The following is a 21,760-nucleotide window of genomic DNA, read 5'->3' on the forward strand; positions in this document are numbered from 1 at the left end:
TCTAAAAGCATCTTGGAGACAGATGCCCGCTAATGCTGTAAAACTTCCTTCCTTGAGTACATAAACCTCCCAGCCATACACACATCAGTTATTGACATGCTAGATGATATCTATCTGGTCTGCAAACTTCCTTGAACTAAGCCACTTGGTTAGTGTTGTCTGTATGAAATAACCCAAATTAAACCTCTATACTGCACTCTCAAGCAGTTATAAACTAGGTGTTGTGAGCTAGCATTTGGTTCTACAGACAGAGTCTCTGCAAAGCTGTTACCCTGAACACTTTATAGGAATATCGACCCTAAAGAAGTTTAATTCTTCCCTTCAGTGGAACACTGTCTCACTGCTCCCCCTCTGTGATCTCTGCTGCCCTCCAACTCTTCGACCATGTGCTCACTTAGACCTGCTATCATGGCCATGTATCCTTCCTTGGAGCTTGCCTTCACTGCCATCTTGTGCTCCTATTGTCCATTCTCCTCTCCTAGCAGATCCTTTCTTCTCCAGCCTTGACCTTTCCCACCCACCCAGCTTCATCTATCACCTCCTAGCGAGCCTCCTTCCCCTCACCCATCTTTTTATTCGAGCTTCTTCCCCTTTCGTTCTCAGTCCTGAAGAAAGGTCTCGGCCTGAAACAACACAACTGTTTTACTCTTCTCCATGACGCTGCCTGACTTGCTGAGTTCCTCCAGCATTTTGAGTGTGGTGCTTTTGATTTCCAGCATCTGCTGACTTTCTCGTGTTGGCCTGTAGATAATAATTCGTTTTAACTCCAACTGATCACTGCATACCATTTACTTTTTAAGACTGAAGACGAACTCCTGAATTTATGAGCAGAACCTAACAAAGCATACTAGTTGGAAGTTTAATTGCAACTGTTTGTGGCCTTTCAAGTGGCTACTGCCGTGCTTAGAAAGCAAGCTGAGCAGTCAATATCCATCACAACCTGAAACCTACTTGAATGATAGATGTAAAAAAAATAAAATTGTAAAACATACAATATGCTGGGAATGCTCAGCACGTGGCAAGAGAAATTGATTTCCAGTATCATGTCCATGGGAAAGGGGTAGAACTGAAACAAGTTTTGAATTGTAGAAAGGGGGAAAAGCAGAAAGAACCAAAGAGAAAATCTGTGATAAAGTTGAGTTCAGGAGGTATTGAATTACACAAGTGGTGGTGGCTGAATAATTAAGTGTGCCTGGGGGCATGTGAAATTCAGGAGAAAATAAAGTCGCTGTGTTTTTGAACTGAAACATTTAAGCTCTAATTCTCTTTTCACAGACATTTCCTGACTGAGGTAGAACCTGAAGAAATTTCTGTCCAGTGTCTTCACCAATATCCAATATTTAACTGACTTCATTAAAATAGACCTACTGAGGTTATTAATGTTGGCCATTACTGTATTTCCTACATTACCACTGACTGTATTTTATATGCTCTAAAGTCTTTTGGAACACCTTTGAGACTATGAAAGGCCCTGTGTAAATGTCATTAACACGCCAGTGGCTATTTTGTATACAAAGTGAACTTGCCTCATCCTCTGGGAGGGAGTGATAACATTCTCTCACCAGTGATATGACAATATGTAGTACTCACTCACTGATGCTGCTGTTGTGCACAAACATTTTCTTATCTGACTACACTGCGTAGATGATGTTGGAACTTGTGCAGAGTGTATTTGAGTTCGGTTTATTGATATTAAAATGTTGCCACATGCCACCGTGGATTAATTTGTACAGTATGCACAGAACTAATGTGTTAGGACAGTAATTGCTCTTCCTTGAATTTGCCTAATTTTAATTCACTTAATTCATTCTAATTATTTTATAATTTGCATATTAAAGGACCATAAATCACCTTTATGAAAAGCTTAGTGGGTTAACATGGAGAGGGCAATGTAATTCTGAATCACTTACTGAAAGAATTGGTTAAGAACTCCAATTTAAATTGGGCAGATTGGATAAGCTATGTAAAAATATATATTTTATAGATGATATCGCTATGGTGATAATTTGTTTTGGGAGAATGCTTCAAATCTCAGTGTAACCAGTTTGTTATAGCAGCAATGATTTAGTTAGAAAACATTGTGATTCCCGTTTCCATTCTGATGTGTCGATCCATAGCTGCTTCTTGTACCAAGATGAGGCCACCCTCAGGGTGGAGGAATAACACCTTGTATTCCGTCTGGGTACCATCCAACCTGATGACATAAATGTCAAGCAACACACATCAAAGTTGCTGGTGAACGCAGCAGGCCAGGCAGCATCTCTGGGAAGAGGTACAGTCGACGTTTCAGGCCGAGACCCTTCGTCAGGACTAACTGAAGGAAGAGTTAGTAAGAGATTTGAAAGTGGGACGGGGAGATCCAAAATGATAGGAGAAGACAGGAGAAGAAGGATGGAGCCAATCACCTGTCCAGCTCTGGCTCTATCCCTCCCCCTCCTGTCTTCTCCTATCATTTTGTATCTCCCCCTCCCCCTCCCACTTTCAAATCTCTTACTAACTCTTCCTTCAGTTAGTCCTGACGAAGGGTCCCGGCCTGAAACGTCGACTGTACTTCTTCATGAGATGCTGCCTGGCCTGCTGCATTCACCAGCAACTTTGATGTGTGTTGCTTGAATTTCCAGCATCTGCAGAATTCCTGTTGTTTGTGACATAAATATCAATTTCTCTTTCTGGTGCACAAATTCCACTCCTCCCCTTCCTCTATTCCCCACTTCGACATTTCACCTCTTCCCACCTGCCTGTTATTTCCCCCTGGGTGTCCTCCCTCCCTTCCCTTTTTCCTATTGTCCACTCTCCTCTCCTATCAGATTCTTTCTTCAGCCCTTGACCTTTCCTACCCACTTGGGTTTTCCTTTCACCTTCCAGCTAGCCTCTTTCCCCCTCCCTCCACTTTTTTATTTTGTCATCTTCCCCCTTCCTTCGCAGTCCTTAAGAAGGGTCTTGGCCTGAAATGTCGGTTGCTTACTCTTTTCCTATAGATGCTGTCTGACCTGCTTAGTTCCTCCAGTGTTCTCTGTGTGTAATACTGTGATTAAATTCCCAAGGTTTATCTGAGTCGTTCAGAGATATTAGGAAAGATAACCATAAGGTTAAACAGCCAAGAAATAAAGTGAGGTTAAAGAGGTTACAGTGCTGATAGTTGAAGACATGATTGTAATTGTCAGAATGACTTAAATTGGGAATGTGTTTAGTTGACCAGGCAGCATCTCTAGGAAGAGGTACAGTCGACGTTTCGGGCTGAGACCCTTCGTCCTGACCCCAGTGAGACCCCAGGGCCCCACTGTGAATATCCTACCTGGATTATCTTCCCAAAATGGCTCTGATAGGGCGATGTCATGGTTGCCATGAGGATAAGTTATAGAAGTCATCCAGTTGAATTGGTTAATGGCTGCAACTAGATTGGCAAAATGATTGAAAGATTAAAGGTATACAAAGAGCTCCAGGGATGTAGACTACAAATTACAACAGGAAATAGAAAAGGCTTGTCAGAACGGCAGTGTTATGATAATTGTGGGGGATTTTAACATGCGAGTGGATTGGAAAAATCAGGTCAGCACTGGATCTCAAGAGAAAGAATTTGTAGAATGTCTGTGAGATGGCTTTTTAGAACAGCTTGTTGAGCCCACTAGGGGATCGGCTGTACTGGATTGGGTATTGTGTAATGAACCGGAGGTGATTGGAGAGATTGAGGTGAAGGAACCCTTAGGAGGCAGTGATCATAACATGATTGAGTTCACTGTGAAATGCGAAAAAGAGAAGCCGAAATCTGATGTGTCGGTGTTTCAGTGGAGTAAAGGAAATTACAGTGGCATGAGAGAGGAACTGGCCAAAGTTGGCTGGAAAGGGACACTAGCGGGAAAGACGGCAGAGCAGCAGTGGCTGGAGTTTATGCGAGAAATGAGGAATGTGCAAGACAGGTATATTCCAAAAAAGAAGAAATTTTCGAGTGGAAAGAGGATGCAACTGTGGTTGACAAGAGAAGTCAAAGCCAAAGTTAAAGCAAAGGAGAGGGCATACAAGGAAGCAAAAATTAGTGGGAAGACAGAGGATTGGGAAGTTTTTAAAACCTTACAAAAGGAAACCAAGAAGGTCATTAAGAGAGAAAAGATTAACTATGAAAGGAAACTAGCAAATGATACTAAAAGCTTTTTCAAGTGTATAAAGCGTAAAAGACGGGTGAGAGTAGATATAGGACCGATAGAAAATGATACCGGAGAAATTGTAATGGGAGATGAGGAGATGGCAGAGGAACTGAACAAGTATTTTGCATCAGTCTTCACTGAGGAAGACAGCAGGATACCGGACACTCAAGGGTGGCAGGGAAGAGAAGTGTGCGCAGTTACAATTACAACAGAGAAAGTACTCAGGAAGCCGAACAGGCAAAAGGTCGATAAATCTCCTGGACCAGATGGAATGCACCCTCGTGTTCTGAAGGAAGTAACTGTGGAGATTGCGGAGGCATTAGCGATGATCTTTCAAAAGTCGATAGATTCTGGCATGGTTCCGGAAGACTGGAAGATTGCAAATGTCACACCGCTATTTAAGAAGGGGGCAAGGAAGCAAAAAGGAAATTATAGACCTGTTAGTTTGACGTCGGTGGTTGGGAAGTTGTTGGAGTTGATTGTCAAGGATGAGGTTACAGAGTACCTGGAGGCATATGACAAGATAGGCAGAACTCAGCATGGATTCCTTAAAGGAAAATCCTGCCTGACAAACCTATTACAATTTTTTGAGAAAATTACCAGTAGGCTAGACAAGGGCGATGCAGTGGATGTTGTATATTTGGATTTTCAGAAGGCCTTTGACAAGGTGCCACACATGAGGCTACTTAACAAGATAAGAGCCCATGGAATTACAGGAAAGTTACATGCATGGATAGAGCATTGGCTGATTGGCAGGAAACAGAGAGTGGGAATAAAGGGATCCTATTCTGGTTGGCTGCCGGTTACCAGTGGTGTTCCACAGGGATCAGTGTTGGGGCCGCTTCTTTTTACATTGTACATCAACGATTTGGATTATAGAATAGATGGCTTTGTGGCTAAGTTTGCTGACGATACGAAGATAGGTGGAGGGGCCGGTAGCGCTGAGGAAACGGAGAGTCTGCAGAGAGACTTGGATAGATTGGAAGAATGGGCAGAGAAGTGGCAAATGAAGTACAATGTTGGAAAGTGTATGGTTATGCATTTTGGCAGAAAAAATAAACGGGCAGACTATTATTTAAATGGGAAAAGAATTCAAAGTTCCGAGATGCAACGGGACTTGGGAGTCCTCGTACAGGTTTCCCTTAAAGTTAACCTCCAGGTTGAGTCAGTAGTGAAGAAGGCGAATGCAATGTTGGCATTCATTTCTAGAGGAATAGAGTATAGGAGCAGGGATGTGATGTTGAGGCTCTATAAGGCGCTAGTGAGCACTCACTTGGAGTACTGTGGGCAGTTTTGGTCTCCTTATTTAAGAAAGGATGTGCTGACGTTGAAGAGGGTACAGAGAAGATTCACTAGAATTATTCCGGGAATGAGAGGGTTAACATATGAGGAACGTTTGTCCGCTCTTGGACTGTATTCCTTGGAGTTTAGAAGAATGAGGGGAGACCTCATAGAAACATTTTGAATGTTAAAAGACATGGACAGAGTGGATGTGGCAAAGTTGTTTCCCATGATGGGGGAGTCTAGTACGAGAGGGCATGACTTCAGGATTGAAGGGCGCCCTTTCAGAACAGAAATGCGAAAAAATTTTTTTAGTCAGAGGGTGGTGAATCTATGGAATCTGTTGCCACAGGCAGCAGTGGAGGCCAAGTCATTGGGTGTATTTAAGGCAGAGATTGATAGGTATCTGAGTAGCCAGGGCATCAAAGGTTATGGTGAGAAGGCGGGGCAGTGGGACTAAATAGGATAAAATGGATCAGCTCATGATAAAATGGCAGAGCAGACTCGATGGGCCGAATGGCCTACTTCTGCTCCTTTGTCTTATGGTCTAAGAGAGGACTAGGCGATTGACAAGAGGCATCCAGGTCTGTATAATATGCTCAGCAAATCAGCTGTCCTCTTGGGCAGTTGAGAGTAATTGACTTCTTACCTGCAGTGTTCAGCTGTTGTGTCAACCTGGAGTCTTCGAATGTAGTCATAAGAACATAAGAAATAGGAGCAGGAGTAGGCCATCCGGCCTATCGACACTCACCATAGACTGCCAACCGGAGAAACACCTATTAATACCAACTCTCTGCCTTCTATCGGTTAACCAATACACTATCCATGCCAATACACTTCCTCCGACTCCATGCATCTGTATCTTATTTATAAGTCTCTTGTGCAACACCTTATCGAATGCCTTCTGGAAATCCAAGTATATGACATCCACCTGTTCCCCTCTATCCACTGCACTCATCCTGTCCTTAAAGAACTCCAGTAAGTTTATCAAACAGGACCTGCCCTTTCTGAATCCATGCTGCGTCTGTCTAAAGGAACCACTCCTTTCTAAATGTTTCGCTATTTCTTCCTTAATGGGAGCTTCAAGCATTTTCCCGACTACAGATGTTAAGCTAACTGGCCTATAGTTAACTGTCTTTTGCCTACATCCTTTCTTAAAAAGTGGCGTGACATTTGCTGTCTTCCAGTCCGCCGGGACCTGCCCAGAGTCTAGAGCGTTTTGATAAATGATTACCAACATGTCTACTACCTCCGCCAATTCTTTCAGCACCCTGGGATGCATCCCATCAGGAAAAGGGGACGTATCTACCTTCAGGCCCTCAAGTTTGCTCATCACTATCTCTTTAGTGACAGTGATTTTATCAAGGTCATCACCTCCCATTTCGTCCATAACATCGTTCTTTGGCATATTAGACGTGTCCTCCACCGTGAAGACTGACACAAAATAGTCGTTCAGTGCCTCAGCCATTTCCTTATCACCCAATATCAATTACCCCTTCTCGTTTTCCAAGGGACCTACGTTGACTTTAGCCACCCTCTTCTGATTTATATATTTACAAAAGCTTTTGCTAACTGTTTTTATATTTAGTGCTAATTTACTTTCATACTCTATCTTCCCTTTCCTTATTTCTTGTTTAGTTGTTCTCTGTTGCTTTTTAAAGTTTTCCCAATCCTCCAGTCTCCCACTACTCTTTGTGACTTTGTACACATGAGCTTCTAATTTGGTACTATCTTTTATTTTCTTAGTTATCCAAGGCTGGCTCTCCTCACACTTACTGTCCTTACTTTTGACTGGAATATACTTGTGTTGAGCATTGTGAAAAATCTCTTTGAAAGTATTCCAGTGTTCCTCAACTGTCCTACGAAATAGCCTGTGCTCCCAATCCACATTAACCAACAACACCCTCATCCTGTTATATTCTCCCTTGTTCAAGCATAATACACTAGTTTTAGATCTAACTATTTCATCCTCCATCTGAATGCAAAATTCAATCATACTCGTCAGTCGTTAAAGTAACACCCAGACACCCTGAGCCAATAGGCTGGTCCTGGACTTATTTCCTGGCATAATTTACATATTACTATTTAATTATTTATGGTTTTATTACTATTTAATTATGGTGCAACTGTAACAAAAACCAATTTCCCCCAGGATCAATAAAGCATGATTATGACTAAACTGTTTGACATTAGTAACTGCTCCTGAATTTGCTGTTCTGCCTACATAATTCCTATTGAATTCATTGGAAAATTGGTATTCCATATCAATTTTGCATGGAAAAAAATAGAGATACACCATGACCTATTCAATACAGGACATTTGGTAACCCAATTCACCACATGTCGATGCTTCATCTGGCTTGCCGTCTTTTGCAAGGGGATTGTGGCATCTGTGCACAGAGAAAGCAACAGGAAGACTCTTAAACTAGTTAGATTGCGAAATCCTCAGACCTGCAGAGTCCAACTCGCAAGTAAAATGCTGAAAATATTCAATTGTATTTAATTTGTATGGAGAAAACCGAAGTGGTGGGGAGCATTGGAAAATACAGAAGGTAAAGTAACAAAGAAGGTAAAATAAGCAAAATATTTTAATGTTATTCCTACGATCTGACATTATTAAATATTATTGCACTGTATTGCCTCAAAGCAACAAATTTCATGGTGGACTATTCCAAAATGTTTTCAGTCATATTTCGTGAGGAACCAATGGCTAAATATTCAAAGGACATGCTGCTAATAATTTGTCTCAAGTCTAGTACTGAGGATTGCAACATGGAGGAGATTATTCCCAAAAGCAACATCTGGATTTCTATATTTAATGCTGGTGTTGCAAGTTACAATAGCTGCATTTGTTATTGCCAAAAATCTAAACTAATAATCCAAATATTCCACCATTCACACAACTTGCTCCACTTACCCAACTCCAACAGAGTAGCATGGACTCTGTCGACTGGTTCCAGGGATGATGTGCTTGTCATGCGAGGAGAGATTGAAAGAATTGTCCCATGTTCGGTAGTTAGAACAATGAAAGACGTCTCATTGAAACGTGGGAACTTCGAGCAGGTTTCAGCAGGTGAAATCCAAGAAGGATGTTTTCTGTGGTGAATGAATGTAGAACTAAAAGCTAGAATTTGAGAATAATTGGTGGGCTGTTCAGGATTGAGATGAGAAGTTTTTCCAGAGGGTGGTGAAGCTTTGGAATTCTCAAACCCAAGGGCAGTGGAACATTTAGTTTATTCAGAACAAGTCAGTAGAATTTTGGATTAGAACATTTGTGAAGTTAAAGATAAACTAAAATTTTGCTGAATGGCAGAATATCCCTAAGAGCTAAATTGCCATTTCCTGCTCCTATTGCCAGCTGCCTGAAAGGAAACAAATCTCTTTGAACCCTGAGCTATTTCTTATGTTCTTACGCAATTTGTGTTTGTGGTATGCAGTTTAATTGATTTCCTTTAGAAGATTTAGGTAAGATTTTTGCTTCCTTCACTCGTACTTTATTTTCATTTCTAAAATCTATTTTCCATGTTTTGATACTTTTGCTGTTTTACAATTGTTGTACTCCAATCAGAAGTAATTTTGATTGAAATTTTGTTTTATAGATGTGAAGTGTTAAATTATTAACATCTGTATAGTTGCTGACTGTTATCGGACAAGATATGTCCTTACAGATAAAAATGAGGCAATAAGTATTCTATTGTTTTAAAGTGACAAGATTCTGGGATTCCTAGTAACACATTTCCTCTTTAACCTGGATACGTTGAAACTAATTGATATTGAATTGATAACTGCTCCATTTGAAAGAAGCACCGTAATACACAATTGTACCAATGGAAAATCATTTATCCTTATGATTTTATTTGATTCATGAAACAACATGTTTGATTATGTTTTGTAGTGTATTACGATTTATGGTTGGAAAAATAAACAGCCTTTTATTAATATTGGTGGCCCTCTTTGTAGTGAATACAAAGTGAAAGGACATGATTTAATTCAAAAGATGTACTTAAATATTCATTGCAGTTCTTATCCTGTTCACTGATTTGGCGCAGTATAGTGAATGTATTCATTTTGTACCATATGGTGCATTCCATCAATCTGTTTGTTAAATGCCATCTGACTGCATTTGCTTTGGATTTAGGTGAAGTGAACTGCAGTCCTTGGTAACTGAAACCCTTTGTTCGGTTGTTATGATTATTATATTTAAAAGAACCAACTCTTCAAATTTGACTAACTATACAAAGCACATGATCATCCATTTTTGCATTCTGAGACCATCCTGATGTGGTTATACCCAAATTTACCACCTGCATAATGCCTGTGAAAATAGATTTCCAGCAATTTCTTTTCACTTTATAGCTTTGTGAGATAACACTGGACAACAAAGATTTTGCTTCCTGAATACTTTTGGGTGTATTTTATGGATGTTGGGCTGCTGATCATGAAAATGCCAATGAAATTTCCCTATCATACACCATTTAAAAAAGATCACCTCTTTGTTATCTCAATTCATGATTCAAGTCAGTTAAAAAGTTGCCCACAATGTAAGCTGAGAAGTTTTCTATCGTTCAGGCATGCTTAGGCAGGGTGGATGCTGCATGGCAGGACAGGTTTTAGAAGGATTTGATTTTTGAGACAGATGTTTCCCAGAATAATTGATGCTAAGATTAAGGAAAGCATTTTTGTTGGTCAAACAGGACATCGATGACAGGCAATTTGACAAACTTTTAGTGAGATCAGAGAAAATCACGTGGATGGCATTCAATGATGTTGTTGAAAACTTTCTTGGCAACTATGGAGCACCAAACTACTTGCAGCTGGTTGACAACATGCTTCAAGTATACAAAATCGTGAGGTGCAACATGTTACAAAAGATTAATTTTCTGCATTCCCATTTAGACTTCTTTCCTACAAATCTTGGCACTGTCACTAATGAGCATTGTGAATGATTTCACTAGGACATTGCGGTCATGCAGAAATGTATCGGGTCAACTGGAATCTATCAATGCTGGTTGATTATATTTGGACACTTAAGCAAGCAGCCTCAGTCAATGAGCACAAATGAAAATCATCAACAAAACAATTTTAGCTTAGTTGAACTATTGCAAAGCATCAGCATCATTATGCTATTAAACACAATGTTCAATAAAAGTTAATTTCTTGTTTCTCCAAATTCCTACTTGATACAAACAGTTTGAACTTCCCGGAGAGGTGGGGATGTCTGTGACATGGCAACAATGCTTCCAGTCCACTTGATCTGGCAAAGTTCACTTTGTAAATATCTGTGGACAGGTGACTAAATTGGAAACATGTCACAAAGTATTAAAGCAGCAGCATGGCAGTAAAAGCAGACAATTCTGGAAGCTGTTGCTCTGTCCTTGGGTATTGCCTGACATGCAGACTGCTTCCAGCAATTTGTTTTTCTGTCAAGCTTACAGCATCTGCATGCTTTTTTTTCCTCATTAACAACCCATCATTGTTATCTGCAAATAACAATCTAGGCCTCTCCATTAGGTTCTGAATTTGTCTTGCCCTTTTAGTGGGCAAAACCTGTATGTGGCAGCGTTGTGGTATGCAGACTAAAGGATGTGTCACATGACATCAGGTTGAGTATAGACAAGGAAACTGGATTGTCTCTGAGTATCCTTACTTTACCAAAATTGCTGCTTCTGCATATTGAGCAACACCAGGAAGAAGTCCCGAGGCCTCTTTGGAGAAAAACATGTCCAATGGAGTAATTCAGTGTCACCTCCAGCAGTTGCTCACTGTCCAAAATGGCTAAATCCTGATGACTTAAAAGTCAATCGTTGTAGTAGTTGCAATACATTGTGAATTAAATGCTAATATTGATTATTTTTTAAGTTGCATTTTTAATGAGTATTTACCATCAGTGGCCTCTTTATTAGGTACACTTGCTTGTTAATGCTAATATCTAATTAGACAAACATGTGGTAGGAGCTCATTGCATTAAAGTATGCAGACATGGTCAAGCGGTTCAGTTGTTTTTCAGACCAAACATCAGAATGGGGAAGAAATGTGAAACTTCTGACTGCCTGGGATTTTCATGCACAGGTCCATAAGACCATAATAACAGTCTCGGGAGTTTACAGAGAGTGGTGTGAGAAACAAAACCATCCAGTAAGCAGCCATTCTTGTTAACGAAAGAGGTCGGGGAGGATGGCCAGACTGGTTCAGGCGGACAGGAAAGTGATAGTAACGCGAATAATCAACAGTGCTGTGCAGAAGAGCATCTTTGAACGCACAACACATCGATGGGCTATAGCAGCAGATGACCATGAACATACACCCAGCGGCCACTTTATTAGGAACAGGAGGTATCTAATAAAAGTATCCACTGAGTATATTTGTACTAAATATAAATTATAGCTTGCAAAAACTGACATCCCATCTTGCAAAAACATGGTATGCAGGGGATTGTAGAAAGGATTTCTTTGAACAAGATTTAGTAGTAAATCTATTCAGATCCATTTATATTGCCACAAGAAAAGTTGGAAGCTCTCAGCAGGTAAAGCAGCAGAGAAGAAGGACATAGCTCATGCTACAGATTTCCACCATCTGATTTTTAAAAATGTGTAACTATGATCAATAAGCTTAGTTTGGCAAATGGAGCACCTTTACTCCATCTGCCAAAAGCAGAACTTCCCAGTGGCCAAATATTTTTATTCTCCTCACCCATCAGATTCCTTTCACTCCAGCCCTGGACTTTTCTCATCCACCTGGCTTTCTAGATATCCTCCTTCCCCTCCCCCCACCTTTTTATTCAGTCATCTTCCTCTTTCCTTTTTGGTCCTAAAGAAGGGCCTCTACCCGAAATGTGGTATGTTTATTTATTTCCATAGATGCTGCTTGAGCTGCTGAGTTCCTCCAGCACTTTCTATGTTGCTCTGGGTTTCCAGCATCTACAGAATTTCATGTGTTTAAGTTTTGTTAATTGTTTTTGTGGTGATAAAATAGTTAGAATGTAGAACAGTATTTTATGATTTTTCAATTGTTAATGAAAAACTTAAAATTGGTAGTGGGTGGGGAGAAGATGAGAGGGAAGTAAACAAATTAGTTGAATTGTTACTGAATTACTTTTGATTACCAAATTTAGCAGCTTATTAGTAATTAAATTCTGTGCTTAATTTAAGTATGGTAATAGAAAAGATGCACTTAACCACATCTTTTCCAGACTTGGCTTACTTCAAAGTCTATTTATAATCAATTAAGCATTTCAAAATTCCATTCTCATTTTTATAGTTTGATATGCTTTTTATATTCTTTTTAATGTATTTAACCAATTTCCTCCGGGATCAATAAAGTATGACTATGTATTCTTTTATATTTTTGAATGTACAATACTACCCTTACACATTTGAATATGAAAATAATCCTTTAAATGGCGTCACTTTTGTTATGTGGCATGTACTGTTACCTTCATAAATTGTTAGGACTTTCTAAATCAATTGACACCCCGTCACCACAAGACTCCTGTAGTAAGCATGGAATTGTGAAAATGGTGACTGACTTCATCGTTGCAGCATAGTTTGATGATTCAAATCTTTGACCCTGTAATCCAACATTAGCATTAATTTAGTCAGTATATTTTAGCCAAATTTTCCCCATCTTCAAAGAAGATGTAGGAATCATGAACGCAGACAATTTCCTGATAAATTTGCATTGTTACTGTTGGAATGTATTCTGGAGGTAGGATATATAGCAAAATATTAATATCAGCAACCAATCTTTAGACCTGAACATGGAGTGTAGATTAAATTAAAAATGCAGCCCTGGACAATAGTTTCCTTGAGCTGTGGACTCCAATTAATTGAAAGCCAGACAATACTGATTAATATTCATTTTGGGTGTCTGGAGTGTGGGTGCGAAGAAGGAAGTGTAAAAGCAAAGAAAGAAGTGTGAAAGTTGTATCTGATTCAAAGGAAGAATTGTAGATGCAATGTAACCATAGAATTATCCTTTGATCTTTAGCATATAACATGTCATGTAATATTGGTTCAAACAGGCCTGTTACTCCAAAAGGATCTCAATGTGATGGCTGCTGCTCATTTTGTTGAATAAAACCCTTCCGTATCTACTAGCTTCAGTGGCGCTCTGGTGACTTTGTGCACAGCACACCACTGTTACATCACCCGTTTCTTATTTGACGTTTTCACAGCAGATAAACACAGCTGGACAATGGGATCACTACTTACATTTCAGGTCTTCAGACTCTATCAGAACTGAGGGCTGTCTATTCTACTTTTCAGTATATTGCTTTTCTCAGTTCTGGAGAAGCATCCTGGATCTGAAGTGTTCAGAATCAAGTTTAATATCACTGCCATATGTCACAAAATTTGTTGTCTTTGGGGCAGCAGTACAAACCAATACATAATAATAGGGGAAAAAAAACTGAATTACAGTAAGTGTGTGTATGTATATGTGTGTGTATTATATATATATATATATATATATATATATATATATATAAAATAATTATGTAGTGCAAAAATAAAAATAATGAAGTCGTGAGGTAGTGTTCGATGTCCATTCAGAAATCAGATGGCAGAAAGGAAGATGTTGTTCCTGCATCATTGAGTGTGTGCCTTCAGGCTCCTGTACCTCCTTTCTGATGGTAGCATTGGCAAGAAGGCATGTCCTGGGTGATGATAATTTCCTCTTTCCAGTGATGCTGTCTGATTTCCAGAGGTTTCTTCCAGCATTCTGTTGTAATTTCAGAATTTTGGTGTTTGCCATTTATTAATGTGTCTATTCTCTGTTCTTTCCTCTAGTATATTACTTCCTAGACATTTGTTTCCAAAGAACCTCTGGTTCTTGACACCCTCTTGTTTGTAATGGTCTTGCAGATCAAGCAAATTGTATGACCTGGAGTGGAATACTTTACTGAAGTCCTATCTCTGAATTTGTACTCTGTTATGCTTTACAATTGACATGAAATATATCTGTTTAGTGTGAAAAATATGGCATTTATGATGGAATATTTGTATAGATATATATTTAGATTAAAGCAAATTATGCTGCTGTGTCTATGTATATGTTTTGTATTTCATGCTCTGACTTTCATTATGTGTTCCAGCTGTCATATCCAGAACACAAGAAGGTCCGGGTGAAATGGGAAAGGCTGTCCATATTCCTAAAGAAGATCAGGAGAAAATGAGAGATTTGTTCAAAATCAATCAGTTTAATCTCATGGCTAGTGACATGATTGCACTGAATAGAACTCTTCCAGATGTGAGATTGGAAGGGTAAGTCTACTTCGCATTTCACTGTATTGGTTTTCTGTTATAAATGATGTACAAATGACAACATAAATCATAATTCCTTTAAAATGTGGACACACTTATAATCTAAGCTACTCATACTTGCATCAAGATCAGATTTCCTTGGCAGAACAGTTCAGTGATTTAAAGTTGTGTGCGGAGTAAATTAATTAGTGAGCTTTGCTGTTCGTTTTCGCACCTTATGGTGCATCGGGTGGCCTATTTTATCGTTTCCTTAGCATTCGTTTGTTCTATTGAGGGTGAGTTGCTAGCTCAGTGCCTAACCTAGCATGGATGGAAAGTATGCAAGTAGCTGGCTGGGTTCGAAGCCAGGCCCATTGGCCCTGAAGTCCTGTGCTGATGCCATTACACCACCGGCCAGCTAAAAATTAGGCAGAATAGGATTAATAAGTTTTGCCACCTTTAACTGAGTTGTTAACTGGCCATGTTTCACATGAGTAGAGTTTCATGTGCTCATGTCCTTTTTGGTAAGTACATAGTCATCATGTAGTCAGGCCATATAAATGGGTTTCCTCTGCTCTTCAGTGAGGAATTAAAACTATGGAATTCAGCCATACAAGAATATTGTGCGAATGAAAAGAAGAGGGCTAGAATGGAAACACGAGGAATTCTGCAGATGCTGGAAATTCAAGCAACACACATCAAAGTTGCTGGTGAACGCAGCAGGCCAGGCAGCATCTCTAGGAAGAGGTACAGTCGACGTTTCAGGTCGAGACCCTTCGTCAGGTCTTTCAGTTAGTCCTGACAAAGGGTCTCAGTCCGAAACGTCGACTGTACCTCTTCCTAGAGATGCTGCCTGGCCTGCTGCGTTCACCAGCAACTTCGATGTGAGGGCTAGAATGGAGTTGTGTCGTTCTGTACTTCAAAAATATATAGGCTGCACTTAAAAACACTTCTCCCTGGTCAAAGAAAAGTCATTGTGATGTTTGAGCAACAATTTTTCTTTTGATGGTGATGAATATTTAGCACAGACTTGCCTTTCTTTGATTATTTCTGTGAAAATCTTAGAACACAACAGCACGAGGAATCATACGCGCGTGCATATACACACCCTCCCTCCACCCCTCCCCATTTGTCCGTTTTCAGGCTAGCTGCTAGCGAATTAATTTGATTATTTCAACTGTGCTGTTGTCTATAATTACAAGTTGCAGAAAGGCTCATGGAGTGGTGAGGCACATGCCAAAAGAATTTGTTCCTGAGATTAAGGCATCTGGATATAGAAATTGTTTTCAGGCTTGAGTGTACGAATTATAATTTCGTAATGAATATTGAACAACTGGAAGGATGGGTAAAAGCCATCAAGAACAGGCAGGTTGCTAGAACATAGAGAAGAATAAAGGATCTCAGCAGAAGAATGTGTCAGCCCGGTGTGTTCAAAATGCATTGATTCTGTTTGAATTTTACCAGATCCTGATGAAACTGAAATAAGTGAACTTCAAGAGCGAACGTTTGTATCATTGGAATTGTACCTGGCTCAAATGAAAATAACAGCGGCTGTTTGAGTTAAATCACCCCAGCCGATTCTACAGGGTAGTATCTTAGCCAAATCCATCTTCTTCATTGACCCTTTACAAAGAAAAAGGAATCCCCTGAAAAGGAAAAGAAAAGTGCTGACATTTTCACAATGGACCAAACCATTATCACTTTTGTGAAAGAAGTAGTGTATACCTGCAGACATTAAGACCTGCTATTTGGAACATGAGCTAAGAGGTGTCAGGTAACTTTAGCATATTAAAAGTGTGAAACAATAATTGCCTTTATCAAAGAGGTCCATTATGCTGGTCTTTAACATGGTTCAATTATTCTTCAGTAGTTTGCTTTGTGAAGTTTGATATGTGATCAAACAGACTTTGTGTGTGCAAAAAAAATACCTTAGCAATGTATTTCAACTTCCATTGCAACACAAGCAGAAATCACTGAATATTGACTGTCACCATCATGGCTGTGAATTGCTTTGATGAACTGGGATGGATGGGAAGATGACAAAGAAGAGAAAATCTGCAGATGCTGGAAACCTGGATCTCTGCCTGAAATGTCGACTGTACTTTTTTCCATAGATGCTGCCTGTCCGGAGTTCCTCCAGCATTTTGTGTTTTTTTAAAATTTATTCATTTTACGGGACGTGGGCGTCGCCAGCTAAACCAGCATTTATTACCCATCCCTAGTTGCCCTTGAGAAGGTGCTGCCTTGAACTGCTGCAGTCCCTGAGGTGTAGGTACACCCATAGTGTAGTTAGGGAGAGAATTCCATGATATTGACCCAGTGACAGTGAAGGAATATGTTCCCAAGTCAGGATGGTGAGTGACTTGGAAGGGGATTTCCAAGTGGTCGAGTTCCCAGGCATCTGCTGTTCTCGTCCTTCTAGATGGTAGTGGTCGTGGTGCTGCCTTCGGAACTTTGGTGAGTTGTTGCAGTGCATCTTGTAGATAGTACACATTGCTGCAACTTTTCGTGTGTGTTGCTTGAATGGGAGGATGAATGTTTGTGTACCATAGACCTGTTGAGCTTGGAATTGCCAGCAATCCTCTGGAGGAATTGCTTCATGATCATTCAGTTGTTTTGAATATTGCAATTCACGGTCATGATGGCACCCGGACATTCGGTGATTTCTGCCTGTATATCACTGCAAACTGCAACATCTAGCTATTAGATGCTGTATTTTGATTGGGTCAACAAATTTGTAGATGGAGTTGGACACCACTATCAAGCTAGACTCCAAGCTCTGTGCAAAACCCTGCGTCAGACTCTGTAGATGTTTGAAGTTTTCTGTGTTTTCTGGTAAACTATCCAATGACATTTAGCTTTGTGATGTGTTTGCCTTTTAGCTGCTCTCTAACCTGCTCCACTGAATTCCTCTGCAAAAGGACTTTCCTGCCTTTGCTTTCTGAGCTAGCACCTGCAATATTCTTGATAGTGGTATTGTTTTGTGGCATCCAGGACCGTCTCAGTTTGCAGCTACCTGTTCTGTGCAGAATCATATCCTCCACTGTGTGATTTGGCACTTGAGTGAATGTGTCTTTGCTATCTGGTCCACCCACGACTGGGCATCCAAATCAGAATCACATTTAATATTAGTGGCATATGTCATGAAATTTGTTTTGCGGCATCAGTACATTGCAATACATAATCATTTTTTAATTATTATGTATCAAAGGAGATGTACTGGGGTAGTGTAGTGGGGTACCGCAAGGCTCAGTGCTGGGACCCCAGTTGTTTACAATATATATTGATGACTTGGATGAGGGAATTAAATGCAGCATCTCCAAGTTTGCGGATGACACGAAGCTGGGCGGCAGTGTTAGCTGTGAGGAGGATGCTAAGAGGATTCAGGGTGACTTGGATAGGTTGGGTGAGTGGGCAAATTCATGGCAGATGCAATTTAATGTGGATAAATGTGAAGTTACCCACTTTGGTGGCAAAAATAGGAAAACAGATTATTATCTGAATGGTGGCCGATTAGGAAAAGGGGAGGTGCAACGAGACCTGGGTGTCATTATACACCAGTCATTGAAAGTGGGCATGCAGGTGCAGCAGGCGGTGAAAAAGGCAAATGGTATGCTGGCATTTAAAGCGAGAGGATTCGAGTACAGGAGCAGGGAGGTAATACTGCAGTTGTACAAGGCCTTGGTGAGACCACACCTGGAGTATTGTGTGCAGTTTTGGTCCCCTAATCTGAGGAAAGACAGCCTTGCCATAGAGGGAGTACAAAGAAGGTTCACCAGGTTGATTCCTGGGATGGCAGGACTTTCATATGAAGAAAGACTGGATGAACTGGGCTTGTACTCATTGGAATTTAGAAGATTGAGGGGGGATCTGATTGAAACGTATAAAATCCTAAAGGGATTGGACAGGCTAGATGCAGGAAGATTGTTCCCGATGTTGGGGAAGTCCAGAACGAGGGGTCACAGTTTGAGGATAAAGGGGAAGCCTTTTAGGACCGAGATGAGGAAAATCTTCTTCACCCAATGCGTGGTGAATCTGTGGAATTCTGTGCCACAGGAAACAGTTGAGGCCAGTTCATTGGTTATATTTAAGAGGGAGTTAGATATGGCCCTTGTGGCTAAAGGGATCGGGGGTATGGAGAGAAGGCTGGTACAGGGTTCTGAGTTGGTTGATCAGCCATGATCATACTGAATGGCGGTGCAGACTCGAAGGGCTGAATGGCCTACTCCTGCACCTATTTTCTTTGTTTCTATGTGAGTGCATCTAGGTGATGGTGGTTGAGGCAGCTCATCCTGCTCTTCTTGGATGTGACTGTCATCCTGTGGCAGTGAGAAATTGAATATGTCCTCGAACAATCCTGCCAGTTGGTTGGCACAGGTTTTCACTGCCCTACCAGGTACACCATTGGGCTTGGTGTCTTGTGAGGGTTCACCCATCTTGAAAGATGTTCTACTGTCAGCCTCCAAGCCAGAGATCACAGGATCACCAGATTCTGCTGGGTATCGCACAGGTGTAGTTTTATTCTCCCTTTCAAAGCGTGCATTGAGCTCACCTGGGAGTGAAGTACCATAGCCATTCATGATGTTAAATTCAGTCTTGTAGGAAGTACTTGCCTGAAAACCCTGCTTGAGTTAACCTGCATCCGATTCTGTCTCGAACTTCAATCGGAATTGTTTTCTCGCTTTTAAAATAGCCTTCTGTCGGTTATACAGGGACTTCTTGCATAGTTCTGGATCACTGATCTTGAACACCGCGGATCTAGCCTCAAAAGACTGAATCTCCTGGTTCATCCAGAGCTTGTAGTTGGGATATGTCTGGTATGTTCTTGAAGGCACACACTATCCACACAGGTTTTGATGAAGTGGCTGACAACTATGACATATTCATTTAGATTTGAAGATGAGTCCCTGAGTATTGTCCAGTCTATCGACTCAAAGCAGTCCTGTAAACGCTCCTCTATCTTTCTTGACCATACCTCATTGGTCCTCAGTATTGGTGCTATGTTCTTTAGTCTCTGCCTGTATGCCAGGAGTAGAGGTACAACCAGGTGATTGGAATTAATCTTACACTTGAATCTTTCACATGCTACATGATGGTGAGATGAGGGATGTGAATGAGGGTAGTGAACCTAGACCGAGAATTTATAGTTTCAGAATAAAGTTCCGGTCATCTAAGATGGAGATTAGAAATTTGTTCTGAGGGTGTGGAACTCGGAGCTATGGAGGCTAAGCCATTGACTACATTGAAGGCTGACATAAATTCTTGGAATATTGAGCATTATTGGAAACAAATGAGAAAATGGTGTTGAGACCAAAGTCAAATTAGCCATCTGAATATTGATTAGCAGAGCATGCTTGAGAGATGTTGTGACATGCCTCTGGCCATGCTTCCTCTTCAGAGACAGAACTATATTAAGCCTATACTTGTATCTCTCAGCTTTCATGCACTATCAGCTATTCAGCCCAGTCAGGCAATATACCCTTCAGCTACAGGCTAGTGTTTTTTATAATACTTTCAAAATTTTCAAACCAAAAAATAATGAAATCAACAAGAACATACCAGTTCAGACATGTATAAAAATAAATAAGCAAAAAAAAAGAAAGAGACATAATATTAGAGGGATGCCTATTGTAGAAATTGCTCAAAAATACTAAACATTAAATCTCAAACGAGAGCCGTGAGAAATCAGCTTGGGGGAAATTGCTCATCTGCCCCCGGCCTCGTCCAGGTAGGCAAGAAATGGATCCCAGATAGCCGAAAATTTTTTAATTGAGCTGGTTCTCAAGAACCTAAGTTTCTCCACCTGTATGACTGAGATCATATCAACCATCCATCTCCGAAAGGAAGGGGGAGAAGGTGATTTCCATTCCCTCAAGATAAGTCTTTTGGCAACAATCATCCCCAGCATCAGAGACTGTTGTACGGCTGCAGGGAAACAAATAGTAGATTGCGAGCAGCCAAATATAGTGAGACCAGCTTCCAAGGGGAAAGATCTTTTATAGGCCTTTGAGTACCAGTCGAATATTTTGGACCAAAATCCAGTCTGTAATGGGCAAAACCAAAAGGTGTGTGACAACGTGGCTTCCGTCCCTTGGCATCTATCACACATTGGCGAGATAGAAGGGTAAATCCTGTGCAATCGAAGTTTAGAGTAATGGAGATGGTGGACAACTTTAAACTGGATCAGTTGGTGCCTGCTGCTAACAGAGCAAGCCTGTATCATAGACAAACACTTATCCCAGGCAGCTTCAGATAATTCAATGCCCAACTCCTCTCTCCAGGCGTCTCTAATCTTCACAGTAGACGCTACAGTGCAATTATCAAACAAACATACAAACTTAGAAATGAGATGCCTGGAGTCAGGAGGGTTCTTTAAAATATCAAAAAGCATATGTTTCCCTGGAAGGATTTCAAAATTACAAATCTTACATTGAATGTGGTGTTTAATTTGTAAGTAATGAAAAAAGTGTGAATGAGGCAGCTCAAATTTCTCTTTCAGCAGACTAAATGTTGCAAACTGTCCCTCTATGTACAGGTCTTCAATAGAAACTAGACCCTACTCCCTACAAGCATGGTAGGTTTTATCTGACCATGAGGGTAGAAAGGAGTGATTGAAAGAAATTGGTGTTTGTACAGAGGTCTCTGGTAAATTCAGAACACTCCTAATCTGATTTAGAATTCTGATGGAATTTTTCAAAACAAAACTCAAACTTTTTGAAGTCCCAGGCTTCTCTAACTTAGAGAACAGCATGGCTGGCAAGGAGGAATTGACAATGGAGTTAGACTCCATACATAGCCACAAGGGAGCCCCGGGGCTAGGTTATCCGGAGCCCCCTGTTGCCAAAACATTAAAGCCCTGGCACTGACAGCTCAGTAATAGTGCCTAAATACAGGTAATCCCAGCCCTCCGTCAGACTTGGGCTTTTGTAAATGAATTTTCGATATCCTTTGATTCTTATACTTCCAGATATAAGACAATATTATGGAGTCCAATTCTTTAAAGAAAGCTGATATAAGAAAAATGGGGAGATTTTGACAAAGCAGGCTAGTTTTAAGAAGTGCAAGCTGGCTGTAAATGTTGCCAATTATTTGGCATTG

At 40.5% G+C, this 21,760-nt stretch overlaps 1 protein-coding gene across 1 annotated transcript in view; it reads left to right on the plus strand.

The window, feature by feature from the left end:
• The window catches only part of galnt13 (UDP-N-acetyl-alpha-D-galactosamine:polypeptide N-acetylgalactosaminyltransferase 13), a 399,948-nt gene that overhangs the window by 96,320 nt on the left and 281,868 nt on the right, over positions 1 to 21,760 (plus strand). Inside the window, exon 3 of the mRNA XM_063052267.1 lies at positions 14,515 to 14,683. Coding sequence (XP_062908337.1) covers positions 14,515 to 14,683 — 169 coding nt within the window. The remainder of the gene's footprint in view (positions 1 to 14,514; positions 14,684 to 21,760) is intronic.

Source organism: Mobula hypostoma, chromosome 6, assembly GCF_963921235.1.
Source record: "Mobula hypostoma chromosome 6, sMobHyp1.1, whole genome shotgun sequence".
Lineage (NCBI taxonomy): Eukaryota > Metazoa > Chordata > Chondrichthyes > Myliobatiformes > Myliobatidae > Mobula > Mobula hypostoma.